Source organism: Alligator mississippiensis, chromosome 4 (assembly GCF_030867095.1).
Source record: "Alligator mississippiensis isolate rAllMis1 chromosome 4, rAllMis1, whole genome shotgun sequence".
NCBI lineage: Eukaryota > Metazoa > Chordata > Crocodylia > Alligatoridae > Alligator > Alligator mississippiensis.
The window spans coordinates 180,206,928-180,233,427 of NC_081827.1; the positions used below are offsets into that span (position 1 = coordinate 180,206,928).

At 43.1% G+C, this 26,500-nt stretch overlaps 1 protein-coding gene and 1 long non-coding RNA gene across 4 annotated transcripts in view; one reads left to right on the forward strand and one right to left on the reverse strand.

Annotated features, from left to right (window-relative positions):
• SPAG16 (sperm associated antigen 16) overlaps positions 1-26,500 on the forward strand; it is a 988,711-nt gene that overhangs the window by 733,144 nt on the left and 229,067 nt on the right. For all 3 annotated transcript variants that reach the window (XM_059727149.1, XM_019492271.2, XM_019492270.2), the window contains exon 14: positions 15,413-15,478. In XM_059727149.1, the coding sequence (XP_059583132.1) occupies positions 15,413-15,478 (66 nt within the window). The remainder of the gene's footprint in view (positions 1-15,412; positions 15,479-26,500) is intronic.
• LOC109284307 (uncharacterized) overlaps positions 1-26,500 on the reverse strand; it is an 80,658-nt gene that overhangs the window by 7,340 nt on the left and 46,818 nt on the right. Inside the window, exon 3 of the long non-coding RNA XR_002091716.2 lies at positions 1,192-1,503. This is a non-coding gene — a long non-coding RNA (uncharacterized LOC109284307). The remainder of the gene's footprint in view (positions 1-1,191; positions 1,504-26,500) is intronic.

The window sequence follows — 26,500 nt, forward strand, 5'->3', positions numbered from 1 at the left end:
TGAGATTTAATATGCAAGTGTAGTAGGTTCTTCCCTGCAGCTGGGACCCCATCACCTGACAGGGCTCCCAGCTGTGATGGTGTACCATGCCCATCTGGGGCTGGGAGTCCTGTGACTGAGGGGACCCTCAGCCCCAGCAGCTTTTGATTTTGGTTCCTGGCAGCATGAGGACCCTGAGTTCTGCAGCTGAGGACACTGAGTGTCAGGATACAGCTGGGTCCCTGCAGCCAGGGGTCATGGCTGCCCTGGGAGCATGGACAGCTCAAGGCCTGAATAAAGTGCATGGGGTAAGATGGTGCAAAGCGAGATCTGGGCTCATGGTGCCCAACGCTGGTAGCACAAGACAGGATCTGGGCATGCAGGGCCCTGACCTTGATCCAGGCATGAGAGGCTGAATCTCAACAGCACAAGGCAGGATCCAGACATATGAGCCCAATCTCAGTAGTACAAAGTAGGATCCAGGCATGTGGGGCCTGATCTGGTGCCAACCCCATGAATCCAGCTAATTTTCTGAATGTATACTAATTTTCCAGTCCTTGGGGCCAGAAGGTTGAGCACCACTGTTGGAGGGCAATGCAATATGTTCATCTAGATCTCTGTATCCATCTGAGGATGGAGGCTTCTGTTCCTGATGAAATCTGCAGCGATTGTTTATGTTATTAAACTGTTTGAATAACTTTTATATTCTTTCATCTAGTCTCCCAGAAAGGACACTGAGTTCACTATCGGTACCTTTGTTGCCTTTTAAGGAGCAGTAGGCCTAACACTGATTTTTCTTCCTCTTTCCAGGTTAGCCATACATTCAGCTTCTACATGGGAAACTGTTAGGCCCGACTGTTGGGAAAATCCCAGATCCCCAAGTTCCCCCCCACTATTACACTGCCCGTCTTAGGGCTCAACCTAATGTTTGCTCTCTACCTAAGGCTCCGCACCCTGCAAGCCTCATCTCAACCTGCCCTTTCTCCAAACTCCACAGCAACAACAGGGGAATCTTTGCCAGCTCCAGGAGATTTCCCTTTGAGTTACAGTCATAGAGAAGTAGGGTTGGAATGAGGTCATCTACTCCAATCCCCTGTCTGAGGAAGGATCATCCCTATCCAAACCATCGCATATAAACTATAATCTAAATTCTACATAAATCTGCTTTCAATCGTGACACAACATTAGGTATGCATGCCATTGTCTTCTCACCTTTTGACTAAGCTATGTTCCAAAATTGTAAAGATATGTGCAGACAAAATAACATGATCTCTACAGTGAAGAAAGTGAAACAAATGAATACAGCTTATCATTAGCTTTTGAAAAAGATCAAACACGGGGTAGGTTTGTGGCAGGAACCAGGACTGGGTTTGTGACAAAATCCACAGACTTATTTTCTTCTTCATGCAGCTCAGTAGGTAGAGACCATTTTCAACTGGTCTTCAGAAAGAGCAGAGACAAATAGCAGGTGATCCCATAGTTGCTGGGTTCTGGTAGACCTTGAAGACTTTTTCACATCCAGTTCTGGAAAATAAGAACACAGGCAAGAATGTCCCAATTCCTAGCTATAGCAGACAGAACATCTCTGGTTTCTTAACAAATACAGGATGGTTGGCACTTGTCTAACTCCCGCCCTACCCACTGGTGTCTACAAGATTTCTTCAGACCCAGAAGTACATCAGTGAAACTGCTTTGGGCTCATGCTTCTACACCCTCTGTTGGGCCTTTCATCTTTCGTGCTCTGGCATGCATCTGCTGGTAAGGTGGTGAAAGGCATGTTTTCCTCCTCAGTGTTGGCACCACCACTGCAGCAGTGTAGACAAAGTTCTTAGTTTGCATATTCTGGAGGTTGCTGGTGGCTTCCAGCTATGGTACTAGGAATTTTAAATGTTCTGTGATCCTGTTCTCACTTTAACGGCATCTGATGTTATCCCTTATTCTCCATACCTCAATACCTTATGGAGTTACCTCCTTTTCCAAAAGACTCTCATGTATTTGTTAAAGGTGCCCATAGATTCATAGATGTTGGGTCAGAAGGGACCTAACTAGATCATCACGTCCCACCCCCTGCCCTGGGCAGGAGAGAATACTGGGCTCATATGACCCCAGCTAGGTAATTATCAAGCCTCCTCTTAAAGACCCCCAAGGTAGGAGCCAGCACCACTTCCCTTGGAAGCTGGTTCCAGATCATAGCTGCCCTGACTGTGAAGTAGCACCTCCTGATGTCCAGCCTGAACCTACTCTCAAACAACTTATGGCCATTATTCCTTGTTACTCTAGGAGGTGCTCATGGGAACAGGGTCTCTCCCATTCCCTGCTGGTCCTCCCTGTTAAGTTTATAGATGGCCACCAGGTCCCCTCTCAGCCTTCTCGTGTGAAGGCTGAACAGGTTCAGGTCCCGTAGCCTTTCCTCGTAGGGTCTGCCCTGCTGTCCCCAGTCATGCAAGTGGCCCTCCTTTGGACCCTCTCAATGCTGTCCACATCCTTCCTAAAGTGCGGCGCCCAGAACTGGATGCAGTACTCCAACTGTGGCCTGACCAGTGTTGCACAGAGGGGGAGGATCACCTCCTGGGCCCTGCTTGTGATGCATCTGTGGATGCATGACAAGATGCAGTTAGCCTTAGTGACCATTTCCTCACATTGGTGGCCCATGTTCATTTTGGAATTGATAATGACTCCAAGATCTCTTTCAGCCACTGTGCTTTTGAGACGGGAGTTCCCCAGCCTGTAGGTACGTTGCTGGTTCTTACTGCCCAAGTTCAGTACTCTGCACTTGTCAGTATTGAATCCCATCCTATTTCCATTCGCCCACCCCTATAATCTGTCCAGGTCCAGTTGTATCCTGTCCCTCCCTTCTAACATGCCCACCTCACTCCAAACCTTGGTGTTGTCAGCAAATTTGAACAGGGTGTTTTTCACCCCCTCGTCCAAGTCATTAAGAAAGAAATTGAACAGTGCAGGCCCAAGGGCCAAGCCATGGGGGACTCCACTGCACACATCCCTCCAGGTCGAATATGACCTGTCCACCACCACTCTCTGGGTGCAGTCCCTCTGCCAATTTGTGATCCATCTGACTGTGTAGGCATCAGTGCCACAGTTGCCTAGCTTTTTAATGAGAATGAGGTGGGAGACAGTGTCAAAGGTCATCTCTCAAACTGCATAGCCAGACTCCTTCCTTCTAGTGGCAGGAAATCACCTGGACTGAAAAATAAGGTGGAGGTAGGAAAGAGTTAAGTAGACATTTTGCCTCATTGAGAATATCAAGAGAGTAAATTTGGCAGACACTTAGAGGAAAAGGTTCTATACTAGAGGTTAGATTACATACAGTTTAGACATATACAATGTAGTTTAATAGAAATCCCTTTGAATTTAATCCTGCATTTGCCCCTAATAACACCCTGTTTACCAAAAGAGTCAAAAATAAAAGTTTAAGACACATGATTTATGAGAAAAGTTTGAAGGACTGGGTTTGTGTCCTCTAGAAAAGAAAGGCTGAGTAGAAACTTTTCTTTATAGAAAGCCTGTTATAAAGAGGACAGTTCTCCATTGCTCTCTGTGGCCACTAACAGAAAGATGAGAAGAATTTTTCTTTATTTGCAGCTAAGATGTAGATTGAATATTAGGGAAAATACTCTGAATTGTTTGGGTGGTAATACACTGGGACAGGCTACCTAGAGAGCTTGTGATATCTCTTTTACTGATAGTTTTTTATGAGCAGGTTAAACAAGCATGTCAGAAATAATTGAAATATACCTGATCTTGTCTCACTGAAGGGGCTGAACCAAATAATCTCTTAAAGTCCTTTCTAACCCCCATATTTCTGGTACTTTCAAAAAATTCCATGGGATCTTTACGTGCATAAACAAAGCCTTCATTTCATATCTTAATTCAAAATGACACCTCTCTCTCATACCCCTATGCAGTGGAGCTAGTTCAGATTAAACAACCTGTTGCAGGGCACCCCGGTGCCCCTGCTCCTAGAGAGGAGAAACTGCCAGGGAGAGAGAGAGCAAGCCCTGGCCTGACATAACGAGCCCAGCTGAGGGTTGCCAGGGGAATGAGTGCAGCTGCGGGTTGCCGGAGCAACTAAGGGGAGCCAGCTGCCTGTAGGAGACAGGGCCTGGCCCTTATAAAGCCCAGGGCTGAGGCTAGGCTGGCAGTTCCCTGCCAGCAACCGGAGAGGCAGGAGCTCCCTCGGTCAGGATGTGGTAAGTAGTCAGCTTGCAAGTATAGCTCATGATAGCCCTGGAGGCTTGAGCCATGATACTAAGTTATAGCCATGTGGCTTGTGGTTATGTTATAGCCTAGAGGCTTGTGCTTTGAGTTTGTTTGGCTCTATGTATTACACTGGAGGCTGGGGTGAGGCTGTAGGGGTTGGAGGAGGCTTCATAGGGACCCCAGAGAGTGTGGGGTGCCCTAGCACCAGTGAGGGCACAGTCTAGCACCAAGAGGGTGCATTGATCTCATAGGGGGAGCCCCAGTGGTATGGGAACCCCAGCACCAGTGAAGGCACAGCTTGCACACCAGTGAAAGCGTAACTGGCAGCGTGGAGCGCAACCAGTGGGTTGCAGTTGAGAAACAGAGACCCTGGGTTGTGTGCGGGGTGCGTAGACCCCAGCCCTGAGGAGGGGCGGCTTTGTGAGGCCCCAGTGTGGGCATGACGAGCCCCAGAAGGGGGCACTGCTAGGAAGCCCTAGCATAGATGTGGCGAGCCCCAGGAAGGGGGAGCGTACTTTAGAGGAGCCCAGCGTGGGCCCAACGAGTCCCCAAGAAAGGGGGGGGACTATTGAGAAGCCCAAGGTGGGCATGGCGAGCCCCGAAGAGGGAGAGTGCCATATTGAGAAGCCCGAGATGGGCGTAGCGAGCCCGGCCGTAGGCTAGTGCGGCAACACCCCTCAGACAGAGGCAAGGTGCTGCGGTTGTCCCTGAGGAGAGGGGATAGCAGTGCGACGAGCCTGGATCAGAGAGGGTACCCGTGTGGTTGGCCTGAAGGACCGGAGGCCCGCTAGAGGGTCCCTCAGCGGGACCACACTTTCGGAGAAGGCCCAGAGTGGGCTTGACGAGAGTCCCAGTGAAAGGCTGGGTACTAGAGAGAGCCCAGAGTGGGCTAGACTATAGGGGAGGCCCAGGAGTGGGCCAGATCATAGAGGAGGCCCAGGAGAGCGGGCGTGTATTCTGACAGACCAACGTCCGGTACATCTGCGAGGCTTGGGGTGTGGTATTAGGGGTTGGTAGGAGCCACGCATAGCCCATAAGGCTAGGGTGCCTGGGAAGCACCCATTGTATCGGGGGACCCCCAGGGGGTCCAGAAGAACTGTGGGGACAGAGGTCCTGAGTGGCTGCGCCCAGGGAAGACGCAAGGCAGCCTCCCTATTACACTTTCCAACAAGACGTGGCGGGCGAGAATTAGAGGGTGCCCTTGGGCCGGCCTTGACACGGAGCAAGGGACCTCAAGGAGATCACGGCCCTCCTAAAGGACCCCACCGTGACACAACCAAAATCTGTAGCTCTTCCAGTTGAAAAGTTAATGAAAAAAATCTGAATTAAGTAAAAACCAGTGCATTAATGTCTCATTTGTTCATCTGAAATGGTGACGTCAAGAAGACTGGAATCATTTTAAAAGTGTATAATGCTGATTTAAATGTCGGTAATGTTAAATATTTTGTGGCTGGTCAAGATACATAAAAAAGGGGGAGATAATCATATTATGAAGAAGAAAGTCTGTGGTGACCTCACATTTTGGTGTCGTACATAGGTGGCCCCTTTTTTCTAAATTGATCTGGTGTGGAATGATTGAAGGAATCCTGCTCACGTATTGACCCAATAATGAGACTACTATAGATAAATGAGTACTGGGGTTAAAAAAAATGGCTCCCTGTCTAGCCCTGTCAAGCGCTGTTGGAAACAGTAGGATGAAGGATGCAGAGAGGGTCAACTGATTCAGCAACCATCGTAGCAAAGTAAGCTGCATTATAGACACCTGATAAACAAGGTAAAATCTTCATTTTCAGAACGGTTGAATTCAGTTGACCCTGTCTAAACATTGACAACACTGCTTGAGGAAAGATGCTGCAGTTTTGGCACTTGAGCTTTCCATCTCTAAAGACAGCCTCAGGGCCCAATTGTTAGCAGTCTGCTTTTCTTACATCTATTTTTAAAACCTTATGGGGAAGAATTCTTGTTTTTTGTTGTTGTTAAATAATGCAAAGAAACTCTGTAAATGATTAGTAAATAGGTCACAAAATTGTATTTCCTCCATGCCTATTCCTTATGCAGTTTTTTTAACCAATTGGTTTAGAGTTGATGAAGCTTGTAGGAGTTCACTGAGGAGAGAATCCCAATTGGTCATGTCTGTATTCAAATACTGCCTCTAGTTAAGGGTTTTAGCAGACTGCAGTGTTAGAAACCCAAGTGTTGGTAGAAGACAAAAAGATAATTCACTTTCATCAAGAACAAAGCTGAACAGAAAAGCTTTTTCAACTTTCTTAATTCATGAAACATTTATCTTGGAGTCAGGTTATATTATAGTGGCATGAATGTGGTCTGTCAGCATTTCTATTTTATAAACCCCCTTTTTAGGGTTTTATAGGAGAGCCTTTAAGGATCACTTTGAACTGACTCAGCATAGAAGGTCTAGGTCTGGAAATAACATATTTTTTTTTTTTTCTTCCCAGTTAAGAAGATAGTTTGAATGTTCTTACCTTAGAAATGTGCTCATTATAAAATGTACATTAATGCTGCATTAAGGTGAAAATTGAAATGCACAAAAGTGAGAATTCTGAATTGAATGTCCCTAAAGCAAGGTTTCTTTAGTTCCTTTGCTATCTGTAATAATGATATTACCAACATTAATGTATGTGCTGATTCAATGTTGGGCCATTATTTTTATGTCTAATATTACAGAATTAATGGCTATGTCTACATAGTTAATTTACTGTCGCCAGCAGTGGCACCCTCAGGCATGCTGCTCTGATCTGGGCAGACTGCTTTCTAAACTGGAGGTAGTATAGTTGTAGCTGCTTGGACAGTTTAATTACGTTGGGGGTGGGTTCATTGGCAATTTCAGTCATCATCAGTGCTAGTTAGCTATCCCATGTACTACACAGAAGCAGCTAGAGTGTTTCTGGTTTAGAAAGCAGGCTTTCCAGAAAAGAACCATATGCTCAAGGGTGCTCTAACAGGCAGCAAGTCCATCAGATAGGCAGAGCTATATCTTAATTTTGCTATAGTTTAATTTTGATTTTACTAATGTTTGCATGCTTAAATCCCCAACCCAAGCAGTTCACCAACAAACTTTTTTTCTGTTGAAGGGGATGCTGGTATTGTGGTTTATACATGAGACTAGAAGCCGAGAGAATTGAGTTGTATTCTCAACTTTACTACAGTTATTTTGTGTGACATTAGGCAAGTCACTTTGTTGCCTTGTCTCAATTACTCCACTTGGAAAGTAAAGTAAATTACTGCTTGCCTACATCATATGAGTGTTATTTCTAAAGTGGTTTGAGAGGCTGAGATGAAAAATACCAAATAAGTGAAATGCAATACTTGTTTATCTTTATTTTTAAAGGAGGAACTAATAGATTTAGGACTTTAATTTTGAATGTGGAAAGGCCTATATTTATTTGAACATAATGCATACGCTCATTTGCGCATGTATATTCCTTTGAACTTGCTGTCAGAACACAATGACAGTGAACGCACCAACAGGTATAACTGAAAGGAGGAAGTATTTTTTTCAGACCTTTTAAAAAAACTTTAGCAGTTTTTTTAAAAATATGCTTTTGTTTATCAGTTTGAAGCCAGGACCAAAATTTGTTGGCAAAAATAAAATCGGAGACAGATTAAAACACTCCAGTATTTCAGTTTCCAGGGACACTTATTCCAGGCTCAGTACTGCATGTTTACAAATGAGTAAAAGCTACCAGCTAGAAACCAAATAACCTTTATTCAGTATTAGTTGGTTGGTCATCTCAGCTGGCAGCAGGGGTAAATGCCAGGGTACAAACATCCAAAGCTCTTCTGGGGCCATGCAACTTTATACAGATATCATATTGACCCATAGGCAAGATGACTTTGAATTTAAGATGTTCCTCCAATAATTAGATTCTGTATGTGGGAAAGATATAAACTAGCTTCTATACATGGAATGTTATAACTAATTAATAGAGGGTTATCTTAAATTTGTCATCCCCCAGCAGCTGCAGTGGGGAAGGCAGCAGCATGGGTCAAGCAGCAGGGGGGCAGGCAGCCTGCCTCCTGATCCTTGTCTCCCCCACTTGCCTCCATGCTATTTGCCCACCTTCAGTGGGTGCCCCCTTCCCCTCCCCCTGGGTGTCTGCCCCCACTGCTACTTGCCTTCCACTATGCTTTCCCTTCTGCCGGTTGCCCAGTATGGTGGCTCTGGCTCTGGCTTTGGCTCAGGGCACAGAGCATACAATGGCTCTGCCCCTGACCAGGAAGCAGTGGTGGATGCAGGAGTTAAAGCTGCAGCAGCTTCTTTGCACTCCCCCTGGGATGCACACCAAGTAGTGTCCCCTGTGCTCCCCCCAGCCTGCACCCTGTGGTCTCCCCTTGTTTGGGGATGGAGTTGGAGCCAGAGCTAGAGCCACAGCAACTGCTTGGCCTGGGCTGGTAAATCTAAAGCAAAGTTACTTTTTCCTGAGGTTGAATGGGGGGAAAAAACCCTCAGCTTGGATTTGAGTATATGTGGCATTCTTGTTCAGACCATCCAATCACTGGCTAACACATGAGTAGTCACACAGCTAGATATTTTTCCTTTTTCTTGCATATCAGACTGTTACCATTTTAATCTTTTATGTGCATACCTTGACTATATTGCCAATTCCCAAATTCCCTCAGGAAGCTACTCCTTGATTAAGGAGATACTCAATAGAGACTATTTACAATCAATTCTTACCCACTTATGGTTTTGACACCTTGCAGTTCTTTCAAAGTGGTCAGCATGTTATGATATTCCCAGGATACGTCTGCGACCTAGCAGTTCTTATCATTGCAACAGCCAGCATCCAGAATAACAAATGGCCCAGTGGTTAGTGCACTCAGCTGTTACGTGAGAGACTCAGATTCAGGTTCCTGCTCGAGTTAATATTTAATGAAACTATACCAAAGGCAGCAGCTCCAGAAAGCAAGATTGCAAGGCATGCCCCACAACAGCCTATAGTCTAGTAGACATGGTATTCACCTGGAATGTAGATGATCCAGTTTGAAGTCCATGGTGAGAACTAGACAGAGCAGGGACTTCAAACTGGATTTTTCACATACCAGATGAAAGCCACAACTACTAGTGTAACTGTTTTTATAGGCTGGTGGATGGGTTATCTACATCTAAAAATCTCTTTTCTTCTAATATGCATGATCAGAAATCCCACCCTCTACTTGAGAATCGCCCGTTTCAGATTAAAGTTTCATAAAAATAGGCATGAAAGCTGTTTTCTTAAAAATCAGTGACCAAACTTATTGATGACTTCTGTGCTGTGTAAATACTTTTTTGAGTGCACTCAGTAGTTCTTGCAGGCTTATGCATTTCTTCAAGGCGTTAGAGTGCCTAGGTGATCCAAGACATTGTATATATGTTTTTATTGGAGTCAATGGTATTTTAAAAAGCCTGCTTGGATGTGCACATCTAAAAGATCATGAAGGATAAATTTAGGAAAGAAAGATCTGCATTCACATGGTATATTTCACTCAACCTGTTATAACGTATTTCTCAAAAAAAACTTCTCAGTCTGGTAAAGCATACAGTCTTTTTAGGAATCTGTCACCTGTATTCTAAATATAGAAAATATTTCAATGCATCTTGGCTAACAAATAACTGAGCAATATTATCATAAAGCCTGCAAAAGGCAATATTTTTCATACTTGTATAAATTGATAGTGTATCCATACACTTTTGTTAAACCAGCAACTGAATACTTATTAGAAAAGTCCAACTGCCATCTTAATCGGTTAATTGGCTAACTAATTGTACAGATGCAAAGAAACACTGAATGCAGATTAAAACTCTCTTTAAGCTGCCCTATTTTTGTTTGATTCACTTAACAGGGAGGCAAAACTTTGAGAATAAGATAAGAATTTCATTATCGGTTATGAAATATCTGACTTCTGGTACAAGTAATACCTAGAAAATTATTTGAACTTGGATTCCTTGTTTAAATGCTTCAAGATGCTTGCTTCAAGCTTACCTGTTGAAGATTTTCATTCCCCCAGAAAAAGGCAAACTTCATTCTAAAGCCACTTTTTCTTTTGAGCTAAACTGTTTTTTCATCAGTGTCTCAAATATTTCACCAGAAAGGCAGTTAACATCTAGGTTTAGCAAAAGCTGAGAGTTCAACAGGCACCACAGGGCATTTGTGTTTTTTTTTTTTTAAAAGCTGCTTATAATATTAGTTAATGATTTTGAAATAAGGAAATATAGAAGTGGTTTGTTGTTGTTTTTTGTTTTTTGTTTTGTTTTTTCAGCCAAGGCTTGACTTTCAATACTTGTTTACTTTCAGTGAATGCTGCTGATGTATTTTTATGCCTGTAACTTTCATAAACAGGGGGCACTTTTACACAAGATACCGACTGCACAGTAGCCAAATAATACCGCACAGTAGCATGTCACAGCACTAACAGTATTAATACGCTACTGTGCAGTAGTGTCACTAAAAGATGTTCACCAGAGCTACTGTGCAATAATTCTGGTTAATGCATGATCTGCATGAGTACTTGTCTAATCAAGTACTAAATACATGCACAGTAACCACCATGCAGTTGTCTCATGTAGATATGCCCAGCAAGTGGTCACTGAGCAGAGTCTCAAGAGAATAGAAGATTTCTAACCATGGGTTTACAAACCTACATTTTGGGAATACCAAGGATCAATGGTTCTGTTTATCAATTACTACTGTACTCCTGCAGATATAGTAGATACATTAGGGAAAAACTGAATAAAGTTACATCTCTTTTATAAGTGCAGACCCCTGTATTAAATATTGTGCTCCCTCACTCGCTCTTTCTTTTTTTTTTTTTTTTTTCTTTTTACTCTTGGGTCCCCAATCACAGGATGCTCTTTCAGATCTTGACAATGATGTCAGGGGAACATAGTGTACCTGAAACAGAGGATCCTTCAAAATATTGATGCAGGCTCTGTTCTTTTTCCGATCCTTTCCCTCAATGAGATTCAGTACTGCATTTCAAATATGTGCCTCTACCACTCTTGTAAAAGGAGTGGTTCAATTAAATATCTAGCATACAGATTTCTTTTCTTGGTGGCAAAAAGAACTGTCAATAAACCAGTGAGTGTAAAGTGCTGCAATGCAAACAATCTTTACATCAATTGTGCCACCTCAGTCCTCAGCCAGAGAAGGCATAAAATCTTTTGGGTGAGCAAAGAAATTCATCCTTACTGAACTAAATCCTAGATTCAATTCTTCCCTGCTGAGCCCTGCCTACTCACTGCTACTTTTCCTGACACCCATTCTTCAGAAGGGTGCTGAATTTGTGCACCAGTGCTGCTCTCTGCCTCCTCCTCCACCCATCTGCTCTGCCTGGTTGTTAGAGTTTGGGTGCACATAGTACAGGAATGGGAAGGCAGACTTGTTTTTTGGTGGGTCAAGATGTGTCAAAGATCTGGTACAGACATACCCTATAGGTATGTATAGACATTACATTTAAATCAAACTAAATAGGGTTTAGTTGATCTAAGTCCTGATCTATTCAGACATTCAGGGAAGTTAAATTGGGCAAAAAAATCACCATTGTGATCTAAGTTGAATCTGGAACAGGTCGCCCTGATCTACCAAATATCTTCAGGTGTTCAGAATGCAGCCCCAGGGCTGGGAAAGTCCAGCCACTTGCCCCAGCCCCAAGACTGCTCTTCCTAGCCCCCCATCCTGACCAGGCTATTTTTAGCCCCCCTGACTCCCTTCACCCATTAAGACAAACACCCCCCCCCCCCCTCCAATGCATACCCACCTCCTCCACCAAAACCAACTAGCCCTCCTAATTCTGCCAACACCCCCACCTTCTGTGGATCTGCTGGCCCCTCCCCAGTTCTACATGCCCTTCTCCCCAAACCTACTTAGATTTGGTTCTCATAGTGAACATGTACACAGGCTGTTCCTGAGCAATGATCATCAGGGATCCAGGTTTCCCGTTTCCCACAGGAAAACGGAGAAAAACACAGATTCCTCATTTAACAGAGGAAAATGTGGATTTCTCATTTTAATAGAGAAACCCCAGGATTTTGCAGTTTTGCAAAGACCTGTTTGGAGGCTGGCAGAGTTCCACCCTGGGGAACCGCAAGGAACTGGGAGTGGGAGGAAGGCAGTCAGGCAGTGGGCACCATGTGTATGTATATGCACATGGCCACCAGGCAGCCTGGAGAGCAGCTCCCATAGGTAAGTGGGAGAGGGATTGAGGCCCCCATAGAGAGGGAGTTGAGCAAGGCTGGGGCTGGTGCTGCTGTCCAGCTGGGCAGTAAGTGTGGCTTGGGACCCAGGGCCACAATGCCTAGCCACACAGCCCTGGTGGGGAGTAGGATGGGGCTGTGGACAGCTGTCCAGGGGCTTAGGAAGTAGGGCAGGCTCCCTACCATTGTGCACACTCCTGGGGGACAGGAGGGACCCATACCCCCAAGATCTGTGCACAGGGCATGGGCAGGTGCAGGCTGCCCACTGCAGGCTTGAACTTCCCACCCTGCTGTCCTCCCCTGGGGCCTCTGCAGCCCAGTGAGTGAAACCCAGCATGACAGAGAACAGTGGGAATGCACACTGACTTCCTTATCACTGGGAGCTCTGTGGTGCCCTTGCGAGGTGTCCCCTGCATGCGTGAAAGCAGCGGGGGTGGCAGTATGGGGTTGTGCCCCTCACTGCTGCTGCGCATGCAGGGGGCACCTCACCATGGCAGCATGGAGCTCACAGTGGCAAGCAGCTTCCCTGCGCAGCCTCACTGTTCCCTGCAGCACTGGGTCACACCTGCTGGGCTGTGGAGGTCCCAGGGGAGGAAAGCAGGATGGAAGTCTGAGCCCACAGTGGGCAGCCTTTGCCTACCCCTGCTCCCACCCCATTCACTGATCTGAGGGGCACAGGTCCCCCCTGCTTCCCCTGGGAGTGCACTCAGCAGCGGGGAGCCACCCCCTACCCCCCCTCCAGCCAAGGGCACAGCAGGCAGGTAGCAGTGGGGGAGCCAGGCTCCGCTGTGCTGCAGCAGCTGCCACCTCCTGCTGAGGACAGGGGGCTCTGGACCTGGGTCCTTGGCCCCATAGCCCTGGCAGCTAAGGGCCACCAACCAGCAGGGCTGGGTGGGGTGGGCAGGGAGTTGTAGGGGTGGGGAGTGAGGGGCACCAGCAGGGTTGGGGGGCTGTGGTGGGGAGTGAGAGACCTTTCATTTTAATCACTGATTTGGGGGGTTTATTAGAGAATTTGTGATTTATTTATCAGGGAAAACCAGGATGCCTGATGATCATGCAGCTTAAAGCAAGCTGAATGATCGTAGATCAGTTGCGGCAAATGTCTGCACATACCCTATGAGTTCAGTAATGGCTCTGACTGCACCTAGGCTTCAGCAGGGAATATTACTGCAAACCTAGTAGAAGCAAGTTTTAGGCATTTAAAATGTATTTTTCACATTGTGGCAGCCAAGTTATACAAACTGTAAAGGCACTCTTCCAAAAAGATTTTGCAAAGCCATACCATTGCTATGACAGCCCCACGAAGGGCTGTGTTTTGAAACTCCTGGCTCATTCACCCCTAATGGCTTAGTCAGCAAGCTGAGGGTAAAATTCATCTCTGTACAAAGGCTATTCAAAATATTTACTTAAATGAATTTTAAGCCTGAACCTTATACTGACTGCCTGCATATAGATGAACTGTACCTTGAAAGAGGACTCTAATTCTGAACTACTACCCAATCAAATGATAAAAAGATTGGAAAGCAAAATGTACAGCCCTGAGTGAGATGGTTTATTGTCATTAGTGACTTAGTTTTGTGTGCTTAACTTTGAAAACTCAACATTTTCTTAACATAAAGTCTCTTCCAGAAAACACTAATTACCATTTGATTTCAATGTTGCTGTTCATGGTAGCAAGCTCTACTGCTCAGCAGTTACTGTTTGCAGGTTTGGTTATATAGATTTTATATATGCAATTAGAGTAGACATCTTAGCTCTCCTGGGATTGTTGAAGGGAATAGTCAAATTTTAAATTTGGAAGAGTATATTAGATTGTTTTGAACTATTATTAACAATTAAATTTTACTTCTGTTTATGATATATTGTATAACAAAACTGAAAGCACCTCTGAGTTTACTTTTTCAGTGTTGCTATGCAGGACCATTTCATCCTGTCATGCAGTAAGTTATTTTACAGGAACCAAGTATGTTTTCCGTTACTATTACAAAAAAAGTTTGGAAATATAAGTTGCTGCCCCAGTAAGAATGCAGTGCAGAGTAACAGTGTAGGTAGACAGTGCTGCAAGAACATGAACTAGATTTTATATCCTTGGAGTTATTTTTCACCAAGGACCTGCCAAAGCAATGGCAGAGAAGTTATTAGTCAATATATGCTCAGAGGATCCCAGGAAGAAAACCAGGCATCACACTAGAGGATAGAACCCCCCCAAGCCTTTACCAGTCTGACTTGGGTAAAAACTCCTTCCTGACCCCAAATTGATCAATCAATATGATTGAGTGGGAGAACAAGACCCTCCCGCCAATACCCGAGATATTTCTAAATGTCAGCAAAAAACACCGTTAGTCAGTACCACTTTAAAAAATACTCCCATAGTAATGCTGTAAGTTATGCTTCAAGAAAGTTGGGAAGACAAATATTCCTTCTTGGTTCTTGCAGATGACCAGCAAAAACCATGGATCATGGGACTATCAATCCTTCACAGTGAAGGAAATATGTCTTGATCCTTGAGTTTGCTAAATATCCCCAGTATTAGACTGAAGCAGAAGGGGGGAGGGGTTTACTTTGGGTGTTTGGAAAAGGGAAATTAGAGCTCCTGCAAAAGATCAGGCTGGCATACATGCAGTCTTTTTCGTGCTGGCGATTTATTCATAAAGATGGTAAAGGGGTGTATGTAATGTCTAAAAAGACTCTACACTATATTGAATCATTATTAAAGCACTTTTTAAGAAGCTTGAACTATATTTCCATAATGTCATATGGCTTGTACATAACATCTTTGTAAGTTATTATTAGTATTATATTTAACATATTTTCTATTATCTGCAATCCTGAATGAAGATATGTATCCTCATCTATATTGAACTTTTTTTTTTCACTTTGTGCGTGCAAAAACTAATTTTTTAACACACCAAATAGCATGTGCCTGTGCTTGCACATGACAAGACAAACAAGCTCTCTGTGTTTATAAGGATGTTCTATAACCCATTTGATTATTTTATTTTCTTTTGTTTTCTTTCCTAGGGTCTTTGTGCTCATACTTTTTATGGTCATCTGCATTCCTGCAATCATGCCACATTCAACATGAGAGTAAGTTCTAACTGTGAAGGTTTCATTTATTTCCAAGTTCCTCTCTTGTAAATGACTTGCATGAATAGCAATGTTGGATCTACCTGTAGAAACATTTCATAATGTGTGTGCCTCACACACACAATGACCAGAGTCATTTCAGTAATGGTTATAATAAAGCCTCATCCCTGTGGCCAAGTTCTGTTTCTCTCAGTGCAAGATTTCTCTGAGCTATACTTTTTAGCACGATCATAGGGTTAATTTGTTTAGATGACATTTTGTGCTGACCTAATTATTTCCTGAATTGCTGATGTATTGTTCTTATCTATAAAAGATATTTTGCACCCTTTTTTGTGGGATTACTGAGAATGCAAGTGTGTCACATCTGAAGAAGCCTGTGTCCCTTTATTGGATAAACCTCCTGGAGAGCATTATGCATCTCACAAAACAGCATACTATATGCTTAACAGCCCTGATCCAAAGCCTTTTGAAGCTGGTTTAGGAAACCTATTGATTTTAGTGGTCCAAAATGCATGAGAGGCGTGTTTAAAACATAGAACCAAGCTCCAAACCAGGAATGATCCTCCTTATGAGGATTATAAGACCCTTCAGGATTCACTGTAACTAAAGGAGTAAAGGGAAAAGAAGATGCTATAACATTTTCAGTTAATGGTAGAGGAAAAGATAGCCCCAGTCACATTACCCCACCCATAAAGTTTTTTTTACTGCATGCAGTAAAGAAGTTCAAGTAAGTCTGCTTGCCTCAGCAAAAGGAAAGGAAACTGGTGACCTTTCTGTTTACCCCATCCTTCCTACGCACCCCACTCTCGTCTTGAAGGGTTGTTAATTCTTAGGCAGGCACACACGTGGTGACGGAAGTGGTGGTTCATACGAGAGAAGGGACTCATTCCCTTTTCTCATTCTTGATACATCTCTTAGTAGTTGTTCCTAGTGCCCATCCTACTCTTTCTATTATTTCATTTCAGGATATTGAGTAATAGGAAGCTCTGAATAGTCTCATTTGACTAAAAGCAGCGGCTGCTCCACTGCCTCCTATTGCCAATCTCCTGTGTGACTGGAAAGAAACCTTAGGGGCTCTTCTATTAAAACTTAGTAGAGTCAGGTTTATTCCTCACTTTAGGGAAGGCTACCCAAGTCCCCAAACCTAAGATTGTCTCCACTCCATATTTTTAAATGCTATTGAACATTTACCTAACCTTGCCTTTCAGTATTTTGCAGCATGGTGACCTAGACATAAGAGTCTAGGTAACTATTTACAGTAATTTTAATGGTGAGTGAGAGCTTTATTACAGCAAGGACAGGTACAGGATGGCCTCTGTGCTGCAAGTATTCTAAGAGACTTGAATCCCCTACATGACCTACAATAATTAACAGAAAGCTGGGGAACTGGATGCTGATAACCTTCCAGATAAGCATGTTATTTTAATAAAGAATATTACAGCTGGCATTAAACTGTAGGTTGAAATCATTGGTTGACACTCTCAATGATTGAATTAGTAAAGATAGAAACAGCTAGTGCAGGGTTGATTAAATTGAGGGAGGAGTATTATTTCAGAAGCTATAATTGGACTTACATAATTTTATTGCAGGTACTAGGAAAACTAGGCAACTGAAGCTGATATGGGATATTTTGTTTGTCTAATTGGCTGGCCAGCATAGCCAGAGAAACTTTTTTTTTTTTTTTTAAACTAAAAATAGCACCACAAGATTCTTTTCTATCTTTCTCTCTCTACTGAATACCCATTCAAATATTAATGTGTTTAATGGTACTCAGCATCTGGGTTGGTTTGGATATTTTTGACAAGGCTTTTTTTGGGAAGGGTGGAGGTCAGGAAATGTAGATGTGTCAAAAACAAAAGATTTGACAGAAACTTTGACATTTTAAGCAAGCCTTTCACTGGAAATATTTCTTACGCCCAGGATGGAATTTCTGTAGAATGAGACATGCACACATTGCTCCTCTCCCTTTCCTCAGTAACAAAATTGGAGGTTAGGGCACCTACTTTTTAGAGATGGCTCAGTTTCATTGGAAAATGGTATCGAACCCATCACTTTTCCTTTGAAAATTATCAGATTTGACAAACTTTTGCCAAAGGATCCAGAAGAACCTTGTATGAATTTTTGGTGGACTTCAGGGCTTGGGAAATACAGGTTCCAAGATTATAGGCTCTAGGGCAGATGACCTAGTCACTATGACCAAAAGCCAGGAGCTTCCAAGAAGCTCCTAAGCCCCATTTTTCTTCTAAGTTCCTGAATTTCTTTAGAAAATCTTACTTAGACTCCTAAATCACCTAATCACTTTTGACAGTTTTCCCCTTCAGCTGCTTAAAACACCATGTGTAGTATCAATTTCTAAGTATATGTTAATTACATATAATTGCAATATTTATCACATACATTCCTATTATGCAATCTGGAGCAGCATGCACTTAGCATAACATTTAAAAAATGAATTGTATTCCCCACTATTGAAACTACAGGTTTTATTTACTATTAAAAGAGATGGATAGACCTCAGGATCCAAATTTTCAAGTCTGCTCATCAACTAACATCAGCCCTTGGACTTTTTACAACAAATCCCATTTCCAAAGAGCTCCTATTTAGGCACCAGAGAATATGGCCTGTTCTTTAAAAATGCCTATGTTACAGTCTTTGGAAAATATCTGGCTCAGACTTTCACATTATTTTAGCAGGTTCTGGTTATGTCAAAATTGTTATAACACAATGTTGTCAGATACTTGTAAGCAGGGTTCTGATTACACTTTGACACCTGGGGGAGTCAACAAAAAAAATGGTTGGGCTTGGGGCTGTGCTCATGGGTCCCTGCCTGTATTGTGGTGGTAGCCAGAAGGAACCACCATTGCCTGGGCTGCTTAGAAGGGCATGGGGCAGGCCAAGGACTGACCAACCCATGTGGGGGGGAGGGGGGAGGTTCTCACCTCTTATGGAGGGGCTCAGCCCTCCTGAGCTCTCCTGTAATTCAAACACAGCTTGTAAGTTTCTTTATTTTTCTAGGTTTGCTCTGTACCTAGAGGCAAAATTGTTTTGGAAGATTTGAGCAAATTCCCTCAATTTACAAATGGGAAACGTACATTTTTTTAGTTAATATGAATTTTTTTACTCCCATGTAACTACAACACTTTATTTTACAGACAAATGTGTAGAAAGTGGCACTGCCCTCCAAAAGTGAAGCCACTATTGTTTACAAAACCATATATTTAAGTATGTATGTATGAAAGTGTCCTTTGGAAGTTGCACTGTAGGCTCAGATTCCCTTTAAGAGTTCTGACTGAATGGCCCCAAACACACTAACCTTACTAGCACAGCAGATTGCATATAACTGGGCTAACATGGAAGGCAGAGCTTCACCTTCCCAGATGGACTGCATCTGGGAGGCCAAATCCCTTCCCCAGTTTCCCAGCTGTTATAGGGGCTTGAACCAAACTCCCTGTATATCCATGTTTTTGATCTGCAATGGCAGAAAAAATGTGACAATTACCCATTAGGAATTTCACAAAAAAGTGTTCTCCCCCCCCCCCCAAAACCTTGATGTTTCATCTTAATAAAAGCATGCTTTCAATCTGCCAGGACTTGTCATCACTCTGTAGTAGCTACATTTATTTCAATGGAGGTACTACAGATTTGTAACTAAGTTGGATCCCTTGTGCCTGTATGCATGTTGGTGTTTAAACAGATGAAAGAGGTATCATTCACTTTTGGCTGTTTGTAATTGATCTTTTCCACACCTTGCCTTCATCACATTTGGGGAGCAACCACTGTATTTCCTTTAAATAAGTAATATTTCTTGAATTATGGTCATAAAGGCCCAAACACAACAAAACATACTTAATATCAGTATCAAGCTTTCCCTCCCCACGTAGAAATGCTAACAACATTCCAGGATGGTCTTTCATTGATTTACTGAAGGACAAATAATGTCAGACAGTTCTTATACCAAAATGAAATTTCAATTTTGTTTACTTCTTCAGCAGTCCTGCTTGATGTCAGCTACCATTTAGCTGGGCCAATAATATTGATATTTGATGTCAGTTCTTATTCATTACTGCACCCAAATGATATGAGTCAAATCTTTTAGATGTTTCCATGGATGGCCAAATAAAGCCAGGGCTTTCTGAATACTGCTAGCAGCGAGAAACAAGGAAAGAACAAAATAAAAAAATCAAATGCGTATCTCCTGTTGTTGTTGTTTATGTATTCAAAATTTTGAGCTCTTTGCATAAACTCAAAGCTAGCTACTTACAAAGGTTACCTACTAATATCAAACTTGTGCAATTATACATGCAAACAGGTTAATAGGTACTTTCCCTAGTTTATTTTCATCTGTGCATATGAAATATAATTACAGAACAGGACTAGATTTTAAATACAAATTTTAGTATTATTAGTTAACCATTTTTTAGGCTATTGGATTTACTTGATGTAAAAAAAAGAAAAAAAAATTGGAAAAATATCCTCCTCAAACAGAAGGCAGAAGTAAATCACTATTCTTTCTCAATGACATTGCAAGGAAGAAAGTATGCATCAAAACAGAATCTTTCCTTGTATAGTTTTTCATCCCTTTTTCCGGCCGAAAAAGTTGTATCAGATGTCAGTGAAATTGTAAGAATGCACTCCATCTCAAACAACCAGGATTGATTCCACCTTCAGCAGCTGGCTAGCTCATACTAGCTCCCATTCTTTATAGGACATTCCCATTCTTTATATTATATTATAATAGAATATATATTTATATTCTATTATACTATCAGGGATATTTCCTCTCTGGAAAAATACTCTTCATTACTTCCTTCCCCAGCTCATGCGATCTATATTTATTATAGCATCCTCCAGTCAGTTGGTAGCTACCTATCTGAATCATCATGGATCCAAAAGGAAGTTGTGAACTCATCCCAGGAGAATAGTAATTTATCTACTATATCTCTGTGTGTGTGTGTGTGTGTGTGTGTGTGTGTGTGTGTGTGTGTAGTATGTATGTGTGTGTATGTATATAATATGTCTGCCAACTGCATGAAGGTCAGACCTCATGGCATCTGACACAAGTATCGGATTATCAAGGTAGGAAATTGGAGAGGCAAAAAAGAGTATCTTCACTGATACTGTAAATGTGAAATTCCTCAGACAATCATTTATTTCCTTCTAGATATTGAAACAGTCTTTTAGAGTGGATTCTGCTTTCTTTCTGTGATGGCTCAAGATACATGCCTTTTTTGATGATACTTCAAATATTAGGAAGGTCAAAGAGGTCCACATTCCCATGATTCTGATTGCACTGTATTGGCCTTGCAAACCAGAATTCCCTTGCCCTCCAAAAAGGCAAGAACGTCTTTTAGTAAAAACGTTCTAATGGAACTCAGAAGATCTTGATCCTATTCTTAGGTTCCTCTACATGTTTGAGATCTCCATTATCTGTCATACTACACTGTCTTGGTGAAGCATTGTAAGATAAGCTTAATAAAGTTTTTTTTAAAGAGGTAATAATTTAGGTATTATGATCGAAGAGCCCACTGAACTATTTGTATAGAACATCCCTCATTACTTCATAACAGGTTTAGGTGACCAGAGACCATCTTTGCTGGGTACTAATATAATACAAAAATGCTCTTTAGTTCTGCCGTGTTCTTTTAAGTCAAAACACTGCAATTCCTGCTTGCAACTGCCACATTTTCATCCAGGTGCGCTCAGCTTCCAGAAGAATTGTGTGTAAATCTCACACACTTGATAGTTTACATTCTTTGTGCAAAGGTTTGGAGTTTTTACAGTCTTGACACTTGCTCCCTGAAAGTGTGAGCCTGGGTTCAACAGATCTTTCCATTCTTCTACACATTGCTTCCTTCTTGAAGGTTTTTATTAAGCTTAATGCTAGGAAGAAACCTGCCTCTTAGTGATTTTCAACCAAGGTGCCACCCTGGGATCCTGTCAGATCCTTTAAGGGTATTGTGCAATACTAGCTATGCAAACACCTGTACGATTCACCAGATAAACCCAGAAGTTTTACATAAGAATCTATATAGTGTCAAAAACATTCTAATCTGTAGTGGTCTTTCTGAATTCTTTGCAAATGAAGACTAATTCTATTTTTCTATAGTTAAGAAATGAATGAAAGTGAAAAGCTTATGTTTTCTGAGGTGTGCCTTGAGTCTAATGAAGTTAAGAGCCACTGCTTTAAGTAGAATCTTAAACGCATATTCATAAGTCAAGGAAGTTTCTATCCACTTAATTTTCCTTTATTTTAAACATCAAATTCTTTCCCACTTACTATTACTTCAACCAATAGGGAAGGTGAATTGGAAGTCTGTTCTGTTATTAAATGTCAAACCCCTATCTTCTCAGATATGGTTACATTCTCAATATTTTTCCTTTATCTACCACAAGTGTTGACATAAGCTTCTCTTGCAACCAAGAGTTTTTTGGTGGTGGTTGTTTTTGTCATCACCCATAAAAAATGACTCACTATATTTATAAGAGAATCAGGTACCATTCAGAAGAATATCTTCTTTGCAAAATTTCTTTCTCTTTATAGTAAAATCACTCACATTTTTACTGTACCATCCATAATCTGTTAAAAATCCCACCACTGCCAGCCATGTATGCCGTGTGCCCCCTAGTGGCTTGGGGGGGCACAGCGAGCTCCTGCTGGTAGTGGCAGCAAGTGGGGAACTCCTGCAGGTGGCCATGGCACTGTTGGTGGAGGGGGCAGGTGGTGAGCGCCAACTGGCAGTTGGCAACCACCACAGATGCAATCACGGACTGCCCACAGACACCGCCGGTGGGGTGGGGGATGGTGAGTGGCAACCACCTGCAGGTGCTGCTGGCAGTGTCAGCAGCACCTTTTCACAGGGGGTGTGCTGCCACACTTAGGGGGTGCATGTGTACCCATGTGCAGCCCCTATGCATCGCCAATGCTTCCAGCTATCGTGACTTATTCAGCTGGACCTGTACATGCCTCCTGGATAGAAAGGAATATAGTGTCCCCAATGAGATTTGTAGATCCTTAATTTTGCCTGAAATCCTCTCCTTTATCAGACATTATAAGGCTGATATTTGCTTGTCTGCAGCAGTTGCCTTCAGGCATCAAGTTCTGCAAGCTGCTATGTCTTCCTGACCTGTTTAATCCCTTTGTTCTCTTCCTTTAATAGTGTACTGTTTGATGCATCCCAGTAGTCTTTCATGTTTTTAGAACAGTTAGTGCACAACAAATGGGAAAGAGATAATGTTGTCCTGCCTGTAAATCGGAGATTTTTTTTAAATGCAGCATTTCTTACCTCTGTCATATATGTGCGCTCAGTTGTTATCCATACTTCTGATCTAGTAAATGAACTTGCTCTGAGAATTGTACTAGAAAATTATTTACAGGTTCTTCAGTTGATAGTCTCTCTGGGTGCATCTACATGTGCAATTAATTCAAAGCAATAAACTCCAGTGTATTTCACCCCGGAGTTTATTGCTTCAGGGCATCATGTTTACATGTGCACCCGGGACTGCAGCACGTTGAGCTGGGTCAGAGCAGCCCTGCTGGAAGGGGGCCCTTGGGGTCACTCTGCTAGCCTGGGCCTGCTCTTGCCTGGCTCAATGTCCTGTGGGAGGGGTTGGCTGGGGCAAAAGGGTGTGCCAGCATGGGGCTAGCCAGTAGTGTCTACACTTGTATTGGTGCACACTAAAAAAATTCTGTAGGATAGACCTGTGGTGGTATTTATTAGTTTATTGAAGGCTCACAGGGCCAAGTGTGTAGATGCTGAGACTTTACTGCTGAGCTAATTAGGTAACTGCAGTAAATGTCTTGTGTAGATGCACCCTTCGTGATCTACCTTTTTGTTCTTGTCTCCTGAACTTTACTATCTTTAGATATGATTTCTGTATATATACTTATTCTTGGTGTAATTTATTGTTAGTCTGTAGGGGTACCTGTAGATGTGCTGGGGTGCTGCTCTGATGTGCTGTAATTGCATCATGTTGGAACAGACTTGATTAATTGAGTCTGCTCCTTCAACCTCCACATCTCATGTATCCAGCATCTCCACACTTCAAAATGATGGTGAGGTTGCTTTAAAGCCACTGGACAAATTTTAGTTAAAACACCACCACCATTTTGTAGTGCAGGATACTGAATACATGAGACATTGCAGGCACTAAGAGCCATTCTAATTAAAGCACCCTCCCACCCCCAGAGCATGTGTGAAGACACCCTATGATAGCATTTGGTCAGTTTAAATTGGGGGAAACCAAAGTATCCTTGAAGATCTTCCTTTGGAAGGGAATGAACTTTTTCCTTCCAGGAATGACATTGTTCCAATCTAGCACCTATACTTCAGTTTACAAGGGAGCAGCCAAGATCCCAGCTTCACTCAAGGCAACCTCTTGCCTTTCCTTAGTCTCACCAACCAAACAACGCAACAAAAATCATCAGACAAAGCCTTTATCTTTTTAACTTAAGCATGACAGACAAGATCTTTTAAGCAGCCAGTTCAGTTCTCAACTGAGAACTGTTGGGAATTAATTAGAAAGGATTTTTCTCCTTCCTGTACCTATTTCAGATGGTTTGATTTATTTAAAAAATAACAGGGCCAGTGAGTCCTGGAAATCATGTACAAGAATACCAGAACTGATAGCTACTTCTGTGCCCTAGGAAGAGTTGGGGCGGGAGCTTTGCTGAGCACAGTATTCTCCTTGTCAGCCTCACTCCACCTCTCCTGGTGGCAGCTGGATCCAGGGTTGCATGGGCTGTAGAGAGCCTAGGAGTAGGCAGGGAGGGTGTTGCCCCTACTACCACTGGTCCCCCACTCTTAGGTTCAGCTGGGTAGCAGATGAGTGAAGGAAGGCATGGGGAAGGGAGAGATGGGCCAGAAGTGGATGGGAGCAAGGGGAAGGGAGAGCGGATGGATGCTGAACTGTTAGGCTGCTACAAGATTGGGGTGGGTGGGTGCAACAGTTCCCTCTAACTCAGGTTATACACACACCACCCATGTTAGACCCCATGTCTGAAAGCCAGCAACAGCAGCATGCTGTTATCCAGCATGCTGTTATCGTGCACAGATCTGGGGGCCCGTGCCCCCCAGGAGGGCTGCAGGGCTTAGCCATACTCTTCCCAGGGGATGTGGTCCCCGGATCTGAGCATGGGATGACAGCATGCTACTGCTGCTGGCTGGAACCAGCGCTGGGCACAGCCTGTGCTGAATGCTGGGAAGCCTGGTGCTGCTGCTGGCCCCTGCCAGCAGCAGTAGCATGCTGTTATCTCATGCAGATCTGGGAGCCCACACGGATTCACAGCAACCTAGGGGCCCTCGGCAAGCCTGGCTTCCAAACTTGAAACGTTTTGAAATTTACAAAATGTTTCAAGTGCCCTCATTTCACTTTGAAGCTGTTTCAAAGTCTGTTTCATTTGGATTACACTGTTTTGAGCTCAAAACACATTGAAACAGCTTCAAAATGAAACACCTGGTGAAATTTCACACAACTGTAGTGCCTGGGTACTGCTCTGCTCCCCCCACCTCCAGTGGCTTCTCCTCTTTCTCCTGCCCCCTCTGCACTGCTCTGAGCAGCAGGTAATGCAGGCAAGCCATGGGACATGTGCCAGGTAGCAGATGCCCAGCCAGGTGGGTAGGAAGCTAGAGTTGGGGGGCTCCTGCCCCATTGTGCAGGGCTACTGCTTAGTTGCCTTCCACCTGCTCCACCCACCCAGCACAATGAGCAGCCTCCTGTGGGTGGCTGAGTGGGTAGAAAGCATCCAAGGAACTAGAGCTGAAGCCCCAAGGGATGGAGCAGGAGCTTCCTGGCTGTAGCTTCCCCCCTATCTGTCTGCATGCATGGTGCCTGGTGCTTGTCCACATAGCCACTATCACTTCCCTATGCAATCTGCTGCCTGAAGTGGCATATCAGGGACATGAGGAGGAGGAGGAAGAAAAATTACTGGAGGTCAGGAGAGCCAGGTAGTACCCCAGCTGCTGCAGCTACACAGGAAGAAGCCCTGCTGGAAAGCTGAACATACTGGCCAGGGCAGTCAGCTGCTATGAGCAGGAGTGCAGCACAGATTGCCCTGGGAAGAAGTGTAAAGGGCTAAGCCCCATATGGAGCACCATGGGGGCAGCCACTGGCCAGATACAATCAATTGGTGGGCATCTACCCACAGGCCAGATCCAATCAGTTGATGGGCCAGATCCTGTGGGCCATACTTTGCCCACCCCTGCTTTTAGCCTTAAAGTGTGACTGCTCAAAGTTTATTCTAACAAAAACATGACTTAATGTTTCACAGCACCTAACAACACCCTAAGGATAAGGCTGAAATATATTTATCTGAGGCCAGTTTAGGCCTTTGAGAAATCATGGGCAGAAGCAGATAATAAACAATATGTCATTTTCTCTTCATATTTTTAAGTACAAATTTAGAATAATAAATATACCATCATAGCAATTGCTCCTAAGTTTAATATCTAGGAAAAGAAACTGTCTCATTTAATGTTAATTTGTTTGCTTAACTGTGTGTTCTTCAGTGAATGTGACCCTTTGTATGTATAATCCAAAAGGCAAGCGCTGTTTAACATGCAAAACTGCAGACAGCATGGAAGACTTTGCCCTTCTTTCTCCGAGGACAATTAATTTGTATATCCCAAGCAGCAACTGCAGGGATAAGGATTTTTTTTTTTTTTTTTTTTTTTTTTAAATGACACCTTCTGGCATGATGTACTCCGATTTCCTGTGGCAGATTTACACTGCAGGCCCAAGGCTCAACATCATTCGTTTTTCATATAAAACATATGTTTTTTTTAAATTCACCATTATTACTAAGCAAACAAAAACTTAAATATAAATAATAAGATTAAGATACCTCATTGATAGCCTTCACTTGGTGTGTTCTCTCCTCAAATTTATGCAAACTCCACATACATGCTTATTCAAATATACCTCTTTGTAGAAGTACAAAAAGCATTATTCTTTCTTCCATGTCCCTACATCCACTACACACACAATTGTAATTTTCTAAGATAATTGTGAGAAATGTAGGTTTAG